This window comes from Pelobates fuscus, chromosome 1 (assembly GCF_036172605.1).
Source record: "Pelobates fuscus isolate aPelFus1 chromosome 1, aPelFus1.pri, whole genome shotgun sequence".
Taxonomy (NCBI): domain Eukaryota; kingdom Metazoa; phylum Chordata; class Amphibia; order Anura; family Pelobatidae; genus Pelobates; species Pelobates fuscus.
Window position 1 is genome coordinate 335,690,811 of NC_086317.1, and position 23,444 is coordinate 335,714,254.

The following is a 23,444-nucleotide window of genomic DNA, read 5'->3' on the forward strand; positions in this document are numbered from 1 at the left end:
GTTTGACCTTTGGGCCGGGATCACCCCCCCGGCCGGGTGGGGGGGGAGCGGGGTCACCCCCTGTCTCCTGTGCCTTCTGTGTGCGCTGTGGACCTGCTCATGCTGCAGGTCCAAGGCCTCTGGGGTTCGCAATGCTCAATGTGTGCCGTGGGCTCAGCTTGTGTCTCAGTGCCTTTCTCCCCGGTTCCTCACTGCCTGGTCTTGCCCCTGGTTGCCGTTGTCAGCTTAAATTGTTGGTATTTTCTCTTCATTTTCCCGTTTTATGCGGTTCATAGCCGGAGCTGGCGTGGATAGCAGCGGCTCGGCGGCCCGGCCCCCCTATTTTTTTTACTTTGAATATTCTATACACACTATAGTCACCAGAACAATTACAGCTTATTGTATACGTTCTGGTGAGTAGGATCATTCCCTTCAGGCTTTTTGCAGTCTTTTCAGAGAAAAATGCAGTGTTTACATTACAGCCTGGTGATAACTCCACTGGACACTCCTCCACTGAAATTCAGTGTCTCCACCCTTTGCATGGAGACGCTGAACCTTTCTCATAGTGATGCATTGATTCAATGCACTTCTATGAGGAGATGCTGATTGGCCAGGGCTGTGTTTGACTTGTGCTGGCTCTGCCCCTGATCTGCATCCTTGACAGTCTCAGCCAAGCCTATGGGGAAGCATTGTGATTGTCTTGAAGAATCACGTCTGATTGTGTCAGCCAAGCAGACAGATCAGGGGCAGAGGCAGCAGCTGCAGACTTTAACACAAGCAAAATTTTACTATATTTAGGGAGGGAAGGGAGGGAGGGTTAACACTATAGGGTCAGGAATGCATGTTTGTGTTCCTGACCCTATAGTATTCCTCTAAGTATCGATGTATGGATCAGAATACTTACATACTTCAAATGTCTAGCACTATCTGCATCTAAACATGCACATCTTAGTCATTATATGTTTAGATATTATATTTTTCTTGACAACAGAAACATGCTCATAAAATATTTCAAATTCTACAAAATAAAATACGCAAGTAAGTTCCAACAAACTTAAAAGAAAAAAAAACTCCCTTATTTTCTTGTTGTTTTGTGATGTAATTCCAGTAAAATACAAGTTTAGCAGGCTAAGATTGCCACAAGGCATATGTATGTATATGTGTTTGTAGTATCAGTTAGTTAATAACACGTAGCTAAGATACTGTCATCACTGTACTGACCAGGTGCAGGAATGTAAGAACTGGAATTACGCGTCCCTCTCCTTTGTATCAGATGAGCCACGTGGTTAGACCGGATGGATGAGTTTAGACTCTATTCATTAAATAGGTTAAGGGTATGTGTGGGTGTAGTTAATTGTGGGAGGAGCTACAGTGCTATATAAGGAATGTACTCTATGTATTCAGTACTCAGACTTTGCTGTATTTTGGTGACGCTAGTCCCTCTGAGTCCCGATCGGTGATCCAATAAAGAATCTCTTCCTTCCTGAAGAAACCTGTGTCCATCTCTCTGTGCTTGGCTTCCGTCAGTTTCTCCGGTATCATTTGGTGCATTGGCCGGGAAGCTCATCGTTCAACGGTAGCTGAGAGGCAGAGGCGTGAGACGGTCTATCTTTGCCCACGTTCTCTACGGCTGCACCCCTGAACTTCTGCGTGGACCTCCCTTCGTCTCGGCGCCACTGGTCTGTTGTCCAGGAGATCATCGGCCTCTACGTGAGAAGTGCTGGGGTGTCCCCGTCGATGAGTGTGAACTCAGGTTCAGGAACGAGGAGGTAAGACAACTGCTGTTTTAGACGGCAGGACCCGCTAGGGGTATACCGATTGTGCGGTAGGCCCAAAGGGGTTTTTGAATCTGTATCTGCCCCCTCTGTCGGAGGGAAGGAGCGAAGGCGCACCGCTCGATCGAACGCTCTTTAGTCAGACCGTTTGATTTGGTTAGTCAGGCGGGGTCCAGGTGTAAGATAGCCCTAGCCGGACACCGGTGTCTTGTCTAGACTAGCGTTCTAGGGTGTATATTACGTTCGCTAGGTCGGAGGGACCGGGAGACTAAGCGGCGCCTGTGTAAATTCGGTTCGCTAGTTCTCATCCTATCTGGGCTAAGTGGGAAGGCGTGTAAATTTGGAACCCACTAGACTTTTGATAGTACGACTAAGAGGCGCCTGTGTAAATTCGGTTCTCTAGCTCGTTGTATAGTGCGACTAAGAGGCGCCTGTGTAAATTCGGTTCTCTAGCTCGCTATATATGTGGTGATTGGGCAGTGTGGCTAACCAAAACGGGTGTATATAGTTTTAGGTAGTCCATTCAAGGTACTGGCCAATAGTTTAGTTGGGAATTGTAAATGTGTTAAACGATTGTTTTAGTAAAGTGTATATCTTGTTAGATAGCGCGAGCTCAGCCGTCTAGCGAGAGTGTTGATAGTGTGTTGCTGTATTATAGTGCACGGTACCATAACCCTGTATATTTACTGACATTGTATAATAAGTACTAATCATTGTCGTCCATTGCATGTTTAACACCATAACCACTAATAATTGTATTGTGACCTTAACTTGTGCTTTGACCTATGCTAACCGTACTGTAACCGCTATTTGTAAAAGACGATGTTACTGGGTGTGTTATAGACGGGTAATTCGTATATAGAGAATTATAGCGTGGGTGACTGTGTAGTTACGCCAAAGGGCATAATATTGATTATATAGTGACTGGTGTAGCAGCTGTGTGTGTACGGGAATTCCCTGAGTGTTTATTGTTATTGTGTACGTTTCACTTGGTAACCGTACCACGTGGTGCTGTTGCCAGAGGAAACGGGTGTGACTGTTGAATAGTACGCGTGTATAGTAATCGTTGTCGACGACGTTCCACTGTTAAATATGGGTGCGTCGCAGTCAACGATTCCGGATCCCTTAGGATGTATGGTTAAGAATTTTAAAAAGGGATTCAAAGTTTGTGATTTTGGGGTAAAGATGTCTCCTGTACGTTTGGTCACTTTGTGCACTAGGGAGTGGCCTACTTTGGTTGCGGCATGGCCGCCACGTGGCAGTTTGGATCCAACTCTGGTACAGCGCTTACACGTGGCTGTATCAGGTAGGCCTGAACTTTACGGCCAGTTTCCTTATATTGATTGTTGGAGACAGGCCGTAAATGACTCGCCAAAATGGCTCCGGACATGCCACGAGGAACAGTGTCGCCTCATGGTAGCTAGGACTTGTTCGTCCACTAGGGCTGGTGTTAGGCCCATTTTGGACACGCCCCCTGAGTCCGAGATCCCTTTGCCGCCCCCTTACTTTCCGGTAAGAGGAAGTGACGCAAATACAGGAAGTCCTGTAACCCTTCCCTCACTACCCTCATCCACTTCCGCTTCCTCCTCCAGTACAGGATCCACCCCCCCTCGTACTAAATCTCCCCTTCCGGAACCAGAACCCACCCCCATTAGAAACGAATATCCTGATTTGGCGCCACTTCAGACTTCCGGTCAAGCTTCATCTAGCTCGGCCCGAAGTGTTCTATTTACCACCTTTTCCCAAAACCAACCTCCCACATCCCCATACCCTATCTCTCCCCGACCGGAACCCATGACTGACGCCCCTCCACGTAGCCCCATACAGACCCGACAGTTGACCGGTGCCCAACAATTGAGACACTATCAGATGCCTCTTCGTCTGAATCCCGGGTCAGCCTATATTAATGCCGCAGGTCAAATGGCACAAGCTGACCCTGTCTTCGTATATGTTCCCTTCACTACAACCGATCTTTTAAACTGGAAGACCCACAATTCCTCGTATACTGAGAAACCACAAGCCATGACTGATCTGTTCACCTCAATAGTACAGACGCATAATCCGACATGGGCTGATTGCCAGCAGTTACTAATGACTTTATTTAACAATGAGGAAAGGACAAGAATAAATCAAGCAGCCATTAAAGCATTAGAAGATAGAGCCCGTGCTTTGAATCAAGCTAATCCAGCAGCATGGGCCGCAACACATTATCCCAACACTGATCCCGATTGGAACGTAAATGGTGCTGATATGGTTCAACTCAGAGCCTATAGAGACGCTATAATTGCTGGCATGAAAGCCGGAGGAAAGAAAGCCATTAACATGTCGAAGACAGTTGAGGTGATCCAGAAAAGCGATGAAGCGCCCAGTGTCTTTTATGACCGATTATTGGAGGCGTACCGCTTGTACACCCCCTTTAATCCGGAAGACGCAGACAATTCCCGAATGGTTAACTCCGCCTTTGTCAGCCAAGCTTACGGAGATATTAAGCGCAAGCTACAAAAGTTAGAAGGGTTTGCAGGTATGTCAATCTCCCAACTAATGGAGGTAGCTAATAAGGTCTATATGAATAGGGAAACAGAAAGCAAGAAAGAGGAGGAGCGCAAGATGCGTAAAAAGGCTGATATGCTAGCGGTAGCGATCGCAGGCGTAGATAAACGGGGCCCAGATAGAGGCAATAATAGATGGAGTAAGGAGCCTTTGAGTAGGGATCAGTGTGCGTATTGCAAGGAAGAAGGGCATTGGAGGAACGAATGTCCGCAAAGAGAGCAGTACGAGAGAGACCAACCCAGGGCAGGCTACGGAAACTTTAGAGGCAGAGCGAGAGGTAGAGGAGGTCCCGGAGGGAGTAATGGTTATAGAGGGAGTAATGGGAACAGAGGAAGTGTGAGGGAAGATAGGTATATTCCAGCAGCGCAAAGGTCCCGCGATAGAGAAGGTAGGGACTTCGTAGGATTGGCTGACACGGTCATGGAGGACTATTGATACCGACCGGGCTCCATCCCCCTTGGTCGAGCGGAGCCTATGGTCGATGTATCAATAGGGGGGAAAAGGAGTGCGTTCATGATCGACACTGGTGCTGAACATTCAGTGGTGACTAATCTGGTTGCTCCTCCATCTGGAAGGACTATTACTGTGATAGGAGCAACTGGAAGAAGTGCTGAAAGACCGGTTCTTAAAAGTCGACTCTGTACATTGGGAGGCCACGTAGTAAAACACCAATTCCTTTATATGCCTGAATGTCCAGTCCAATTGCTGGGACGTGATATGCTATCCAAATTACAAGCGCAGATTACGTTCCTACCAGATGGAACAACATCTTTAAAGTTTAATGGACCTTCAGGTATTATGACTTTATCCGTACCAAAGGAAGAAGAGTGGCGACTTTATACAGTGTTGACTAGCCAAAACCCTAGGAGTGATGAGACATTGTTTAACATACCAGGAGTTTGGGCAGAGAACAACCCACCAGGACTGGCCCGCAATATTCCACCAATAAAAATTGAACTGAAACATGGGGTTTATCCAGTGAGCCTAAGACAATATCACATTCCGCAGAAGGCTAAGAAGAACATCCAATCCTATCTGGATAAGTTCATACGGTATGGTATCCTAAAATTCTGTACTTCCCCCTGGAACACCCCATTGCTGCCTGTTCAAAAGCCCGGTACAGATGAGTATCGACCTGTGCAGGACTTAAGAGCAGTCAATGATGCGGTTGTTAGTATACATCCAGTTGTACCCAATCCATATAACCTGCTTGCTTTAATTCCGGGCGGGGCTACTTACTTCACAGTCTTAGATCTCAAAGATGCCTTCTTTTGCCTCCGAATTGCCGCAGAAAGTCAATGTATTTTCGCTTTCCAGTGGGAGAACGCTGTAACGGGCTCAAAACGCCAAATGACTTGGACAAGACTGCCCCAAGGGTTTAAAAATTCACCTACCCTATTTGGTTCAGCCCTAAGTCAAGATCTATTGGATTTCGAGTCCATCCCAGGAGAGTGTGTATTGTTACAGTATGTAGATGACTTGTTGATAGCAGCAGTTACAAAAGAAATCTGTCAGCAAGCAACGCACGATCTACTACACATTCTCTGGAAGGCAGGATACAAGGTGTCTAGAAAGAAGGCTCAGTTGTGTTTGCCAACTGTCAAGTATCTAGGATTCCATATCTCTGAAGGTCAAAGAATTATGGGGCCAGAGAGAAAAGAAGCTGTCTGCCAAATACCAATACCCAAGAATAGAAGACAAGTGCGAGAATTCTTGGGGGCAGCAGGCTTCTGTAGGATATGGATTCCCAGTTATGCGATACTAGCAAAACCTCTGTACGCAGCTATCAAAGGTACAGAGCACGACCCCTTCTTATGGACCCAAGAACAGCAAACGGCATTTGAAGATGTGAAGAAGGCTTTGATGAGTGCCCCAGCATTAGGTCTACCTGATCACACACGACCATTCTACCTGTATGTACACGAGCAAAGAAGAATGGCTGTGGGAGTATTGACACAGTACTTGGGATCATGGCAAAGACCTGTTGCCTACATGTCTAAGCAACTGGATGCAGTGGCCAGCGGACTTCCACCTTGTCTAAGAGCCGTAGCTGCAGCCGCCCTGCTAGTAGCTGAAGCCGATAAACTCACTCTGGGTCAAGAACTTTATGTACGAGTCCCACATGCAGTACAGACGTTGTTGGATTACAAAGGAAATCATTGGTTTAGTAACAGCCGTATGACCAAGTATCAAGCAATGTTGTGTGAAAACCCAAGAGTGCATTTAGAGACTGTAAACACCTTAAATCCAGCTACCCTTTTGCCACAACCTACTGAAAGTCAACATGATTGTTTGGAAGTAATGGATGAAGTATTCTCAAGTAGACCAGATCTTCGTGATTTTCCCATCCAGAACCCCGATGTTCAATATTACACCGACGGCAGTAGTTATGTGAAAGAAGGGATCCGCTATGCAGGATATGCAGTGACAACAATAGACAAGGTGATAGAAGCTCGGCCACTGGCGAAAGGAACATCAGCACAAAAGGCAGAATTAATAGCACTAACACGAGCGTTACAATTGGCTGAAGGTTTAAGAGTAAATATCTATACGGACTCTAAGTATGCGTTTTTAACCACTCATGCCCACGGAGCTTTGTATAAAGAAAGAGGACTACTGAATTCAGAAGGCAAAGAAATCAAGTACGCAGCCGAAATCCTACAACTATTGGAAGCAGTGTGGGAGCCGAAAGAAGTCGGTATCATACATTGTCGAGCGCATCTGAGAGGAGATGGTGATGTAACCAAAGGAAATCGGATGGCAGATAGTGCAGCTAAGCGTGCTGCTGAATCAGGAAGACAGGAGTATGTAGGGCATATAGCTGCTCTTATACCAACTCCACTGTCCCAATGGACTCCAGTTTATACAGCTCAAGAAGAGGAGTGGTTAAAGACTGAACCGGGAAAGTATCTGGAGAACAAGTGGTATCAGCTAGAAGATGGAAGAATAGTTATACCAGCATCACTAGCAGTAGAAATTGTCCAAAACTATCACAACGGGACACATTCTGGGAGAGACAGTACTGAAGAATCTCTTAGAAAACATTTCTACATACCAAGATTGTCCAACTTGACTCAGGCCATTGTACGCAGATGTGTAACGTGTGCTAAGAATAATGCAAGACAAGGACCAGTAAAGCCACCAGGAGTTCAGTTTATGGGGGGACTCCCCATGTCCGATCTACAAATAGACTTTACAGTGATGCCTAAGTCGGGTGGACATCGTTACCTGCTGGTAATTGTGTGCACCTATTCAGGCTGGGTAGAAGCATGTCCTACTCGTACAGAGAAAGCAGGAGAAGTTGTGAGATTCCTGCTACGAGAAATAATACCCCGATATGGACTACCCTGTTCTATAGGATCGGACAATGGTCCAGCTTTTGTTCATCAGTGCCTACAACAACTGACTCATATGCTTGGTATAAAGTGGAGGCTTCATACTGCATATAGACCCCAGAGTTCTGGTAAGGTAGAGAGAATGAATAGAACTATAAAGAACCAGTTGGCTAAAATGTGTCAGGAAACCCAACTTAAGTGGAACGTTCTCTTACCTATAGCCTTATTGCGAATCCGCAGTACCCCTACCAGAAGGATGGGCCTCTCTCCTTTTGAAATCATGTATGGGCGACCACCTCCCGTACTTGGTAACTTAAGGGGGGACTTGAGTCAGTTGGGAGAAGGAATTACTCGGCAGCAGGTTGTAGAGTTGGGTAAGACTATGGAGGAGGTACAGAAATGGGTACAAGATAGATTACCGGTGAATATTTATCCCCCTGTTCATAGTTATCATCCAGGAGATCAAGTGTGGATTAAAGAGTGGAATAATGTACCGTTAGGGCCCAAGTGGAGAGGTCCTTATGTTGTTCTTTTGTCTACCCCTACAGCGATAAAAGTAGCAGAAGTGACTCCGTGGATACATCACTCCAGGGTTAAACCAGCAGCAGTCGATTCTTGGCAAGTTACAGCAGATCCAGAGAATCCCTGCAAGATCCGGTTAAAACGCACTACTCAGTCGGAGTAACGAGGAATTATTGTGGATTACAAATTTTATTGTTACAGGTGTGAGTGAGAAGGCCATAATAAAGCCTGTCCGCTTACCATCACATAGTGTATAAGCCAGGAAAGTCTCGAAGGGACACCTGTGAAGATGAGCAGAACTCCATTCCCTGCAGCCCCTCACATCCTGGAAGCTGAGGCGCCATCGCACGGACGAAGACTGAGGATGACGGCGAAAGATGTGCTTTTGATAGTGTTTATTTATATGTGTTTTTATATTCAGGAAGGTAGAGGTACCGACACTCCTAGCTGTGAGGTATGCATTAAGACTACGAGAACAGGTAACCATATTTCCCAAACCCTAATTTGGCATTCACAATACGAATGTAAAGGAGATGTATCGAGATGTAGATACTTAAATATAGATTATAGTGTGTGCCATTTAAGAGTAGGAGAACCTAAGTGCTTCAGTCCGGAGTATCAGCCTCGTACAATCTGGTTGACTCTCAGGAATGGAGATCCTCAGGGGACCCTAATTAATAAAACGGTGTTAGAATCCGTACATTCTTCGGGTGTTCTGCTATTTGATGCGTGTAAAGCGATATCGAGTGGTAGAAAGCCGTGGAATGTATGTGGGGATCTTAGATGGGAGAGGACGTATGGGTCTAACGATAAATATATTTGTCCCAGTAGCAAAAATAAATATGTAAGTCCTAGATGCCCAAATAGAGATTATAACTTTTGCCCATATTGGTCTTGTGTGGGGTGGGCAACTTGGGGACAGACAGTAGACAAAGACATGATAGTGACTAAGTTGCCGACTAGCCCTTATTGTAAGTCTATGGAATGCAACCCAGTCCATATACTCATTAATAACCCCGACAAGTTCTTAGATAAGTATGGAAATTTATTTGGGTTTCAAATATACGGGACGGGTTTAGATCCTGGGACATTATTGTTTATAGGAATAGAGACTGATACGGTATCCTCCCAGACTCATCAAGTATACCATTCCTTTTACGAAGAGATGAGTATAGATAATAAGATCCCCCATAATGCTAAAAACCTGTTCATCGATTTAGCTGAAAGTATTGCCGGTAGTCTTAATGTTACCAACTGCTATGTGTGTGGAGGTACTAACATGGGAGACCAATGGCCTTGGGAAGCAAAGGAGGTAATGTCCGGTTCTGAGGCAGTTGACCAATTAATATCTACACAAGCCGATTATCATATGAGTGTTAGAGGTAAATCTGAGTGGAGATTAAAGACCTCCATCATAGGTTATGTTTGCATAGCAAGGAAAGGAATAATGTATAATACTTCTGTAGGAGAATTAACTTGTCTAGGGCAAAAAGCTTATGATGATGATACAAAGAATACAACTTGGTGGTCGGCTTCAAATGTCTCAGAACCATCTAACCCGTTTGCTAGATATGCCAATTTAAAGGATGTGTGGTTTGATCTATCCATCACATCTACTTGGAGAGCCCCAGCAAATTTGTACTGGATCTGTGGTAAGAAAGCCTATTCGGAGCTGCCACAGGACTGGGAAGGGGCATGTGTGTTGGGTATGCTCAAACCATCCTTCTTCTTGTTACCGATTGAAACAGGTGAGACTTTAGGTGTTAAAGTGTATGATGTGAATCATAGGAAGAAAAGGGGACCCATAGAGATAGGCGCCTGGGAAGATGATGAATGGCCTCCCCAGCGTATTATAGATTACTATGGGCCAGCCACGTGGGCTGAGGATGGTACCTTTGGTTATAGAACCCCTATTTATATGCTCAACCGTATTATAAGATTACAGGCGGTGGTTGAGATTATCACAAATGAGACATCACAAGCGCTCAATCTTCTAGCGAAGCATAACACCAGGATGAGGACAGCAGTCTACCAAAATAGATTAGCCTTGGATTACCTTTTGGCAGTAGAGGGAGGTGTATGTGGGAAGTTTAACCTAAGTAATTGCTGTCTTCAAATAGATGACGAAGGGCAAGCAATAGCTGAGCTTACTAGCCATATGGTTAAACTAGCGCATGTGCCTACTCAGGTATGGAAAGGGTACAATCCAAGTAGTTGGTTTGGTAGCTGGTATGAGTGGTTTGGAGGGCTTAAGGCAGTGGTAGGTGGAGTCCTACTGATTTTACTGTTGTGTCTACTCCTACCGTGTCTTATACCCTTAGTAGTTAGGTCTGTGCAAAGCCTGATAGGAAGTATAGCAGAGAGGAAGGCTGCTGCACAGATAATGGCGATATATAAGTATAAGGCTCTAGATCAGGGAGAACCAATGCAAGAAGATGAATGTTGAAGATTCACATCATAAGATAAGTCTGGTCTGGTTCATGGTAACCTGAGGTATATGCAAACCAAGGTTAAGTGATGCCTCAAGTAATTGTGAAATATCAGAGGCATCAAAGGGGGGAATGTGATGTAATTCCAGTAAAATACAAGTTTAGCAGGCTAAGATTGCCACAAGGCATATGTATGTATATGTGTTTGTAGTATCAGTTAGTTAATAACACGTAGCTAAGATACTGTCATCACTGTACTGACCAGGTGCAGGAATGTAAGAACTGGAATTACGCGTCCCTCTCCTTTGTATCAGATGAGCCACGTGGTTAGACCGGATGGATGAGTTTAGACTCTATTCATTAAATAGGTTAAGGGTATGTGTGGGTGTAGTTAATTGTGGGAGGAGCTACAGTGCTATATAAGGAATGTACTCTATGTATTCAGTACTCAGACTTTGCTGTATTTTGGTGACGCTAGTCCCTCTGAGTCCCGATCGGTGATCCAATAAAGAATCTCTTCCTTCCTGAAGAAACCTGTGTCCATCTCTCTGTGCTTGGCTTCCGTCAGTTTCTCCGGTATCAGTTTTTAAACAAAGAGTGCAGTTAATATCAATATGTAATATATGTCTGCAACTGCAGTTAGATTTGCTCATGTAGTCTCACTCAAAATCAATCTGGCTAAGATCACTCTGGATGAGTATGTGTTTTTTATTGAAGAAACGGAGTACTGAGTAATAATCAGTGACAGCAAATGAAGTTGTCACCAACCAAATACCCAGTCTAATTTTATTTTAACACTACATGAGTGACAGAGGAAGATAGAGGAAATAAATGGATATCTGTAAGTTTGTAGAGACAAGTGATTTTCTAAAAATGGATGAATGCAAAAGAATAACGTTTCCTAAAGTTTAGTGGATCTTCAAGGGACTAAATACAGAGTCAATGCCCATATTTGTACATTCAATGTATTTATGCTTTAAGGCACACTGCAGCCACTGCCCATTTTAATGTATTATGGAGGCAAAAAAATAAGGGAAATCAAAGGCAATAAAAATAAAAAACTTAACACAAAAATACCATTTAAACTTACTTTATTTGCAGAGTTTTATCATTCAATCCTAGTCCTCGCATTGTTCATAATGGAACCATAGGCAATAAACCTTGTCCAAAAGGGTGATATGTAATACGTAGTTTAGCTGTTGCAAACATCTTTATTCATGAAAACAAATGAAGGAAGCTCCTTTTCAAATTAAAGGACCACTCTAGTGCCAGGAAAACATACTCGTTTTCCTGGCACTAGAGTACCCTGAGGGTGCCCCCACCCTCAGGGACCCCCTCCCGCCGGGCTCTGGAGAGAGGAAGGGGTTAAACTTACCTCTTTTTCCAGCGCCGGGCGGGGAGCTTTCCTCCTCCTCTCCATCTTGATCGCGACGTCATCGGCTGAATGCGCATGCGCGGCAGGAGCCGCGCTCGCATTCAGCCGGTCGCATAGGAAAGCATTTACAATGCTTTCCTATGGACGCTTGCGTGCTCTCACTGTGATTTTCACAGTGAGAAGCACGCAAGCGCCTCTAGCGGCTGTCAATGAGACAGCCACTAGAGGATTTGGAGGCTGGATTAACCCTCATTATAAACATAGCAGTTTCTCTGAAACTGCTATGTTTATAAAAAAAAGGGTTAATCCTAGAGGTACCTGGCACCCAGACCACTTCATTAAGCTGAAGTCGTCTGGGTGCCTAGAGTGGTCCTTTAATAGTGCCACCATTAATAATCTTTGAGGTTGTTCATTTCTCTTGTTTTTCCATTTAATTAGGGTTATTTACAAAGTACAAATTTCACATTTTAGGCCAGAGTAGCTGAACTGGAAGCATAACCGTCAGATCATTTTTCAAGTTTGGCTATTTTGACCTCAAATTTGAAATTCCCTTTAAATTCACCTATAATTCTCACTTTGGAGAATAAACCTGAATGAACCTACTCGCAGCTGGTGTATTGGCTCTCACACAGAATGCCACAAAGCCTGTACAAGTCACTTAGAATTTGTGGCATGTATGTGTACCTTACACAAGACCTGGTATGGTAACAAAGAAGCAGAATTAGAGGTGGGGAGCAATTACTGCAGCTGTAATGAAGCGGATGAAGAGAGAGAAAAAAGAAAGCTACAATTTACATTTCTGCTTGCTCCATAAGCAAAGCGCGACATTGATGGCTGTGGTGCTTGGGTATGCCTTTACAATTGTAATGATAATGCTTGATCATCTTGTAATCCTGTGTAACCATTCACTGTCCTTATGGTATATACCAGCCATTTCTTAAATAGATCTCCTGGAAGGAAATAGCCCTTTAAATGCAAGCTGTACAAAATCTTACGAAAAAACATAACGCTTACCCAGTGTATCCCTGCCTGCTGTATGCCATGTAATGTTGCCACATACAAGTTGGATCAGTCGATATACTACTTCTCTGGTGTGAGACTCCCTATGTCTTTCCATTATTCAGCAGAAGAAGTGGAGAAATATTTTGCATATTATTGTATACTGTCTAGGCTTATTTTAATCTAGTTAGTTGACTTGAATATAAAGAGCTGTGAATTTCTTTTATGCTGCAGTCACCATACATATATCATAGCTTCCAATCATTTTCTGCTCCTTTATTAAATCCATATTAAAGAGAAAGAACAAATGATCTGGAGTGCACGATCTTGAATATAATAACAATTCAAAAGAGTTCTGTTCTTCTGCACTCAGGCATGCTGTCTGTATGCAGAAAGAATGGGTTTCACACCATGTGTGATAAGGTGAATCAATCCATTTTGCACAGCCTACTTACAAGTCCCATCTCAGGAAAATCACCAAAACTGTAAAGGGACACTACAGGCTAGAGCTGACTAATTTATTCTTCTTCTTTTTTTCTTAATATTTTTTTTAAATGCCTTACATATTAAAGGGACACTCTAAGCACCAAAACTACTTATGTTCATGTTCAATAGATTGGTGGGGCACAGCAATTGCTGCTTATGCGCCATGTGTTACCAAAGCTTCTCTTTAACCTATATAATAACACTCTAACATTAAAAATATATTTAAAACTTTTTTTTTTTTAAATGTTTTTTTTTTATTACAGATTCAAATCTGGAAAAAGGAGAATTGACCACCATAAAAATGCAATACGTACATCTGAAAATACAGGACTTTATTCAGTTTGAATCTTGTGAGATGTCATACCGGTTAAAATGTTTAAAATAGCACAGAAGGGGCTATAAAAGCTTTTGTTAAATTTTGGCATAAAAACCGTGATGTTCAATGAACACATTTAATGGGAGACATCTCAAAACAATCATATAACTTATTTTGTGGCAAAGAGCCTCAATACAGGAGTGTACAGTGGTACAATTTCACAACCATCCATAATGGCTGCCAAGCCTATGATGGAGGAAGTGGCATAGTCTGGAAAGCTTTTGTTTTCCTTTGGGAATTTGCTTGGTACTTTTGAGTTAAACAACCACTATAGTGCCAGGAAAACAAACTTGTTTTCCTGGCACTATAGTGCCCTGAGGGTGCCCCCACCCTCAGGGTCCTACACCCGCCGGGCTGAAGGGGGAGGAAGGGGGTTAAACACTCACCTTTCTCCAGCACCGGGCTCCCTCGGCACTGGGGACTCTCCTCCTCCTTTGGACGTCATCGGCTGAATGCACATGCGCGGCAAGAGCTGCGTGCGCATTCAGCCAGTCCATAGGAAAGCATTTCTCAATGCTTTCCTATGGACGCTGGCATCTTCTCACTGTGAAAATCACAGTGAGAAGCGCGGAAGCACCTCTAGCGGCTGTCAATGAGACAGCCACTAGAGGCTGGATTAACCCTAATGTAAACATAGCAGTTTCTCTGAAACTGCTATGTTTACAGCAGGCAGGGTTAATCCTAGCTGGACCTGGCACCCAGACCACTTCATTGAGCTGAAGTGGTCTGGGTGCCTATAGTGGTCTTTTAATCTGTTTTATATACAAAGTTGCAATTGTGTAGGGGACACATAGTCCACACTTCATATTTGCATCAGAGGCTTCCGCTCAGGCCTAAGTCTTCACTTGGGACAGACCCAGGGAAATCGGGCTGGAAGTCAGGATGTCCATGCTTGCCTTGGTACCTGAAGTCAGGCTGATACCTGAATAACATCTGGCTCTTTTTACTGAAAGTTTCATGTTTGGTTGTGGTCGATCAGCTTAATTACTCGGTTATAGTAGGATGGCTTATATTTATATCCCCCATAAAGGGACAGCTGATTAGGAGACTCTGTATGTTGTGTCTGCTTACTTGTTTTGAGACTTTCTTTACTATATATCCACAGATACACATTTATATCTGCGGTTTTATAATTTGATTTATAGCCATGTGGACACTCTCTTCAGTGTCAATAGATGTAAGTAGTCTTTTTGTTTTCTTGCCTTTTGTAATTTGTCTGATGACAATATAACTTAATATGGTATAACTTGGTATATGGTAGAACAAATATGATACTAGTCAAGTAACTACATTAAAACAAACTACTTGTTTTGACATTCTACTTGTGTCATATCAAAATAAAGTTAGTACAAAAAAAGCCACAGAAGAAAACATACACAGAAAGACATCTCTAAATATATACAGACACTCCTCACTTACCGACCGGGTTCCGTTCTTACGACCCGGTCGTAGAACAAATTGGTCGGTAAGTGAGGAGTTAAGGGATTCCCTGCTCTGGTGCCTTCGTCTATGTTTGGGAAAATTTCCCCGAACATAGACGAACGCACCAGAGCAGGGAATCCCTCTAATCTATGCACGGGGAAATTTCGCCCCAGAGCAGGTAATCCCCACGACAGCTTGCATTTACACCCGGTCGTAAGTGCGAGCCGTCGTAAAACAGGTAGGTCGCTAAATGAGGACCACTTGTATAAATGGAAGCTGTATGATTGAGTGGAAGTTCAGGGGTCTGAGCAATCGGGTGATGGCCCAGGACTTCCTTGCAGCAAAGCAACTTTATTTAGATTAAGTTATTATATCCCTTTAACCTCACAAAGAATTGATTTGTGTGATGAATATATACAAAGCTCTCTCTGCACAATAAAATAATATGACACTTTGCAATTTCCTGACGATAGGATGCACCATATTTAGAATGGACATAAATGTATATCTTTTAAATGTATATCTTCACATATCTTTTATGAGCTGCCCAAAACTTGCATTATTTATTACATGCAACTTTTCATATTATTTATAATATTACAAACGATACTAAATAGTAGGCTGGTAAAAAAAAATTTGGTTTTGGCTGGCTGGTCCGAATCAAAAGCCTTTCAATCCAGATCCAAACAAATCAATTCGCCTGGAATTTACACAAGGAGACATTCATTGACTAAGACTCCACAGGTAAATCCTAATTATTTCGGGTCTAGGTTAAAAGGAATTTGATTCCGACCAACAAGCCGAAACAAATTTTTGCACGGGTCTACTAAATGGTAACAAAATACATCTACATATTTAGAATTTTTTTTTAGAAAAATATGTAAGATCTAAAACTAATTGAAGAGGTGATATTTCTGATGTGATGGCAGAGAATACATACTTTGTACTAGAGAAGTATTTAGAATAATACACATGCAATTCTCAATATTGTCCAAATAACCCCTCTGTAACAGAAGCCTTTTACACAAGTTGGGCTACATATTGAGGAAATATATTCCTTATATATATGATTCCTTTGGTATTTTTTTTTTTTAACCTGGTTATAAAACAACACTGTTCACATCATTTGCAGTCCATAATTAAATCAGTTCAGAAAACTATTAAATACTACATGTGGAATATGAAATGACAAGAATGTGTAATAATTTAGAATGGCTGGACATAGTAAGAATACAATTTTACACTGATTGAATACAATAAAGCCATGAAATATTTCCCATTCACGACAGGTGATGGCTCAATCCCATCATGATGTACCCGGATTTGCTTAAGGACCAAACGTCTGGAATAAAAGGGAATCATGACATGTCACACGTCATGTGTCCTTAAGGGGTTAACCCCGTCATGAAGAAGTTCATAGTGAATGAGTAAATTATTAGTATAGTTATCTGGAGCAGTTCATGATCCGGTGGTAACTATATATACCATTTAGTTCACTTAGGTCTGCAATGTTTCATTTTGGATCACATATTAAAACTGCATTGTTAACATTTTTACAGCTATATGATTGAAAATTGTAATGTTTGGTTATCTGTAAAACCCATTACCAGTAGGGAAGATTAAATAGTTCATAATTCTAATTTATAGATAAAGCTAATAATCTATTCTGGAATAATCAGAAGTCAGTAGACACAATCAAGCAATTTATAGCAATCTCTTTTTTTAAATTTATTAAATTATTATTCTTGATTCATATCCCGGGGACGAAAGTAAAAATCTCTATTTTTTTGACCAGTACGATGACTGCAGATTTCCTCCAAACTTTAAATTACAAAATACCAGAGAAGATAAAAAAATTTATTTCTGTGTTTTTTTTCTTTTCTATTTGTTGTAAATGAAAACACAAAAGTACGGACGTGAGAGACCCACCTAGTTTACTGTGAAAATCATATTATACCCCTTTGTTTTACAGCTCCTTTAGAGAAGCTTTGTGTCTATTCCAAGCATATTTGATTTGCCTCTTTGTAAATAACATGAATTCATCAACCTTTCACTGAAGTACTTCCTCGTATTTCCCCGGAGCTTCACACCCTCCAGTTTCAAAAGATGACCTCTTGCTTCCTTCCAGTACCTTGCAGAAACCTTTGATATATTTGAGTGTTTTGACTTTTTTTTTTTTCTTTCTTTCAATCATGAACTTTTTTTCCCCTCTCTGTAATACTAATTATCAAACTATTATGCATGCACTTACTGTACTTAATAAACTAACCTGCAAATAATAGATTTTATTTATTTATAACCATCCACAAGGATTGTATTATCAAACATGTTTGTGTTCTTCTTTAAAGCAAAATAGCTGTCTGGACTACAAAAAATACCTTCTGCAAACCAGCTCCATTTTTAAGGTTATGGATCATTGTGAATAATAATAAATTAAATCTGTGTATGCGGAAAAAATATCTAATTAGACTTTCATATATAAAAATATTTTGCTAACTAAAAGTTAAGTGTATTTTCCTATTTCCCTTTTTTAGAGTTGAGATTTTAATGTTAATTTTAATACATTTGGGAAAATAAGCACACAAAAAAAACTGAAAATAAGTTAAAATACATCTGAAAATTATTAATTTTTTTAATAGAATTTAAACTAAATAAACATGGTTCAGAATAATGGTTTAATATACTTCTCACAAAAAAGGAAAATGGGACAGGCAATTACAAAACATACTACGCTTCATTATCTAAAACGATTTTTATGGTTGCTTCATAAGAGAGTAAAAAAAAAAGTTAACTTGGAAGAGAAAGAGGGAATACTTTTAAAACTGAAATGAGAATAAAAAGACAATTAGCAGTATGTGGATTTTGATATAAGAGCACAGACTGCTTGTAAATACTGTTTCATCCCATTATTCCTTTACTATACTTATATTTGTATTAACACACATTTTTTTGAGAACTTACCATATCTCCAGGCTTAACTGAGACTGCTATCACCGTCCCAGGCATCGGTGATCTCACAATACTACTTGTATCCTCTTCAACCTTCTCGGGCATGTACTTGCTGAGTTCGGCAGCATGCTTTGTCAGTATTTGCAATTGATACTGAATGAAAACAGAGATATTACTTATTAGCAGTATTCCCCACATATTATTGTGCATATTAGTAATTAACAAATCAACTGCAATGACTACTGTTTGATAAAATGGTTATTGACATTTGTGTATAAAACATATCTCAAAATGGCACAATATATAACTGTTTAATAACTCTCTACGTCAACAAATGACATTAATTTCCAACCTAACTGGTGCTTTGAAGCGAACTTATTAATTCCTACTGCTTGCACTTTAATACGTTTGCTATACATTTAACCACAGAATTATTTCGTTATTTAGAATGGCTTACAGAATATTTAATTGCTGCACAATGAGTAAAGATTTAGAGGCAAGCAAAGCCAAATACTCTGTTGTCTCACGTAAAGTTTCTGATTTGATATGGAAATTAGTAGTACAATTATTGTCATGATTTCATTATGAAATATTGAAGGAAATTCATATTTTTTCTCTTCTCATAGTCAGTGATTCAATGTAATCCTTTTTTTTTTTGTCTACTGGAAGCATATCAGCCGTGTGGTAATAAACCTACTAGTATGCTTCCTATTCCAGTACTAAAATGAAACACTAATAGGGTCCCTATTATGTAGTTGGCAAAGACACTTGCTCAAAGCTTTTATTCATCTAAGTTCATCATGCGGAAAAAAAACAGCTTGTGTCAAGTTGAACCATAATCAGTCAGTCCCCCAGTAGATGGCAGTAAGTCTCTTCCTTTTATAACAGTTGAAGGTACAAGGCTTGGAATGAACAAATAGTTTTTTTCCCCCTACAAATAACAAGAATCCCATTGATACCTAAAAGATGTGATCAGGTTTAGAGGTAATCACCAAATTTATTCTTAGCACAGAGGATTGCAATTTTGGAATGTGTTGGCATTTTTTAAAGGTTCTGTTCTATCCATTTAATATGTAGCTAGACTGATTGTATAGTGCCTACAAGAAATTAGTCTATCACTCAAACATTAAATTAATACAAATTCTTTAAAAAACCATAAACTGCCTTAAAAAAAGGTATTTTCTTAAACCAAAATGAAGTATTTAATTAAGCCACATAGCCCCTTTAACTTAAGCACAGTCTATTATAGAAATGGCAACAATTGTAATCTATCATGGTCTAATATAGAGAGGAAAATGGTATGTATGTGTATATATCCCATGTTGTTGAAGGAGAATAGCTCCCGTGATGCTTCACAAATCTAAAAGCAAAGCATCATAGGGAGTTGTATTTCTGCAAAAACAGGTTGTCTATTTAAATAAATCTGATGTGAAGCATACATTGTCTTCAAACACCAGCCTAAAGACATAGAAACCCATCTCACATTCCATGACAGCATTTGTCAGTCTGAATGGTTTACAAGACAAACTTAATTTAAAAAAAAAAAAAAAAAAATGTTTTTCCATTAAATACTGAAAATATGTGTTTTTTTGTTTTTGGTTTTTTTTTGTTTAATGAAAGAGGTGTTTAATCGTGGGGAAAACTGCAGAGATTTGAGAGAGCTACGCTAGTGCAATTTCTCGAATCTGACAGTCTGAATAATAACGTCTTTTGCATGTTTCTTTACTCTTGAGTGTGTGTTTTGCAATCAAGACATACAAGTGTCTGCCAGTTTCTGAAGGATATGATCTTTAAGCGAAATTACAGTGCAAATAAAAGCTTTTTGCTCCAATTAAAATTTGCCTGAATCACAAGTGGCCAGGAAAAAAAAAAAGCATGCAGAGTGCATTTTCCTGTCAATCTAATAAACATTCTGTTCACAGGGACTATTTACAAAGATAAATTGTACTTAAAAGTCCTTCATTAAAACGATGGGGGGGAATATAATTATACAAAATTACAGTTTCCCGGTCTGTGGTTGCAGTCCTGTATTCTACAGATAGTTAGAAAATAATAAATTATTTTTAAAATAGAAACAATTTGGCTTTTTGACCTACAATCTCAATGTGGGTTAGATATTTAATACACTTTCTAAGTCAACGAGTAAATGTAAAATCTTTCTTTTTTTTTCTTTCCATTTTTGGAACAGTGGGAGGTTGTTAGGGATGCTGGTGTTTTACCTGCTTCCCCTGACTTTCTCCCGGACACTGTGCGCTCTCTAGGCACGACCTTTTATTCGCACCTGCATTCGCGTTTCAATCACGCATTCCCTATACCAAAACAGCCGCGCCAATGACATCACTAATAGGGCTGAAACATTTTTCAACCGTGCATGAGTCATTTGGAACTCTAAAACAATGTTTTCTAATAGGTATCAAACCCTGCCTATTTATATTCACCTGTCCCAGTCATAGTAGCCCTGCTGTGTTTTTTATTTTTTTATATTGCCTTCTTGTATTCTCTACTTATCTGGAATATGATATCTCCTATTCTTGACCTCAGCTATTCTCTGACTCTGTTCTCCATTAGCCCAGCCGTTCTAAGGACCGGTACATGGACAGTATCTTCCTTGTTGTGTTCTGGATTTGTGTTCTTTGGTTCCTAACGTACTCCTCTGGACAAATAGACCTAGATATGCATATAGTTATATGATGTGGGGAGTGTAGAATTAAGGGGACATACCACACTATTAGAGAGACTGAAGCAGCAAGAGCATTTGCACAATGTGCAAAGTCAACTTTACCATAAATAATTTATAGTCAGTCCATACAAGTTTTGTTCCCCTACAGTTTTGTCTCCTTTATGATCAGACACATCATTAGTGATGCTGAGTCAAGGACATGCTCACTGGCCTATTGGGCCCTGCACTGATAATTATGATGGGCCTAATTACAGAACCGTATCGACAGAAAATATTAAAACAGTCAAACCTTCCAGGCATCATGTATCTGGTGTAGGTGGTTCACAGGATGCATTTATAAGAATACACATTCTGTGCTAATCCGTCATATCATCACTCAACCAAATCCATACCCCCTGTAAAACAGGAAGTCAGTAGGTGGAGTTAAAAGAGGTGGGACAGCGTCATGTCACTGCACAAAGGCCAGATCTGCCTGGAAAGTGGGCAAGTCAGCCCAAAGAATTGGAAGGTCAGCCTGTCGTAGATGCATGCCAATCTACCTGCCAATCACACAGGCTGGCTAACTATGGGTGGACTAGGCAGACAGTCCTATTTCTGCACCATGAACTCATTAATCCACTCCTCTCCTCCCCTTCATACCAGTCAGCAGAAACATAGAAACATAGAAACATAGAATGTGACGGCAGATAAGAACCATTCGGCCCATCTAGTCTGCCCAGTTTTCTAAATACTTTCATTAGTCCCTGGCCTTATCTTATAGTTAGGATAGCCTTATGCCTATCCCACGCATGCTTAAACTCCTTTACTGTGTTAACCTCTACCACTTCAGCTGGAAGGCTATTCCATGCATCCACTACCCTCTCAGTAAAGTAATACTTCCTGATATTATTTTTAAACCTTTGTCCCTCTAATTTAAGACTATGTCCTCTTGTTGTGGTAGTTTTTCTTCTTTTAAATATAGTCTCCTCCTTTACTGTGTTGATTCCCTTTATGTATTTAAATGTTTCTATCATATCCCCCCTGTCTCGTCTTTCCTCCAAGCTATACATGTTAAGATCCTTTAACCTTTCCTGGTAAGTTTTATCCTGCAATCCATGAACCAGTTTAGTAGCCCTTCTTTGAACTCTCTCTAAGGTATCAATATCCTTCTGAAGATAGGGTCTCCAGTACTGTGTACAGTACTCCAAGTGAGGTCTCACCAGTGTTCTGTACAATGGCATGAGCACTTCCCTCTTTCTACTGCTAATACCTCTCCCTATACAACCAAGCATTCTGCTAGCATTTCCTGCTGCTCTATTACATTGTCTGCCTACCTTTAAGTCATCAGAAATAATCACCCCTAAATCCCTTTCCTCAGATGTTGAGGTTAGGACTCTATCAAATATTTTGTACTCTACCCTTGGGTTTTTACGTCCAAGATGCATTATCTTGCACTTATCCACATTAAATGTCAGTTGCCACAACTCTGACCATTTTTCTAGTTTACCTAAATCATTTTCCATTTGGCTTATCCCTCCTGGAACATCAACCCTGTTACATATCTTAGTATCATCCGCAAAAAGACACACCTTACCATCAAGACCTTCTGCAATATCACTAATAAAAATATTAAAGAGAATGGGTCCAAGTACAGATCCCTGAGGTACCCCACTGGTGACAAGCCCAAGCTTCGAATATACTCCATGGACTACAACCCTCTGTTGCCTGTCACTCAGCCACTGCCTTACCCATTCAACAATATTGGAATCCAAACTCAAAGATTGTAGTTTATTGATAAGCCTTCTATGTGCAACAGTGTCAAAAGCCTTACTGAAATCTAGGTAAGCAATGTCTACTGCACCACCCTGATCTATAATTTTAGTTACCCAATCAAAATAATCAATAAGATTAGTTTGGCATGATCTCCCTGAAGTAAACCCATGTTGTCTCTGGTCTTGAAATCCATGTGTTTTTAGATGTTCAACAATCCTATCCTTTAACATGGTTTCCATCACTTTCCCCACTACTGAAGTAAGGCTTACTGGCCTATAGTTGCCCGACTCCTCCCTATTACCTTTCTTGTGAATGGGCACAACATTCGCTAACTTCCAATCTTCTGGGACTACTCCGGTTATCAATGATTGGTTAAATAAATCTGTTAATGGTTTTGCTAGTACACCACTAAGCTCTTTTAATAGCTTTGGGTGTATTCCATCAGGTCCCATTGACTTATTTGTCTTTACTTTTGACAGTTGAAATAGAACCTCTTCCTCTGTAAACTCACGTGTAATAAATGACTCATTTATCCTTTTACTTAACTGAGGTCCCTTTCCTTCATTTTCATCTGTAAATACCGAACAAAAATATTCATTGAGGCAGTCAGCTAGACCTTTATCCTCATCTACATACCTTCCTTCTTTTGTTTTTAATCTAACTAATCCTTGTTTTACTTTTCTTTTCTCATTTATGTATCTAAAAAAAGTTTTGTCCCCCTTTTTTACCGACTGTGCTATTTTCTCTTCTGTGTGTGATTTGGAAGCTCTTATAACTTGCTTAGCCTCTTTCTGCCTAATCTTATAGGTCATTCT

The 23,444-nt window shown here is 40.9% G+C and overlaps 1 protein-coding gene across 1 annotated transcript in view; it reads right to left on the reverse strand.

The window, feature by feature from the left end:
* The window catches only part of PCCA (propionyl-CoA carboxylase subunit alpha), a 532,298-nt gene that overhangs the window by 39,406 nt on the left and 469,448 nt on the right, over positions 1 to 23,444 (reverse strand). Inside the window, exon 22 of the mRNA XM_063425353.1 lies at positions 18,210 to 18,350. Within this exon, the coding sequence (XP_063281423.1) occupies positions 18,210 to 18,350 (141 nt within the window). The remainder of the gene's footprint in view (positions 1 to 18,209; positions 18,351 to 23,444) is intronic.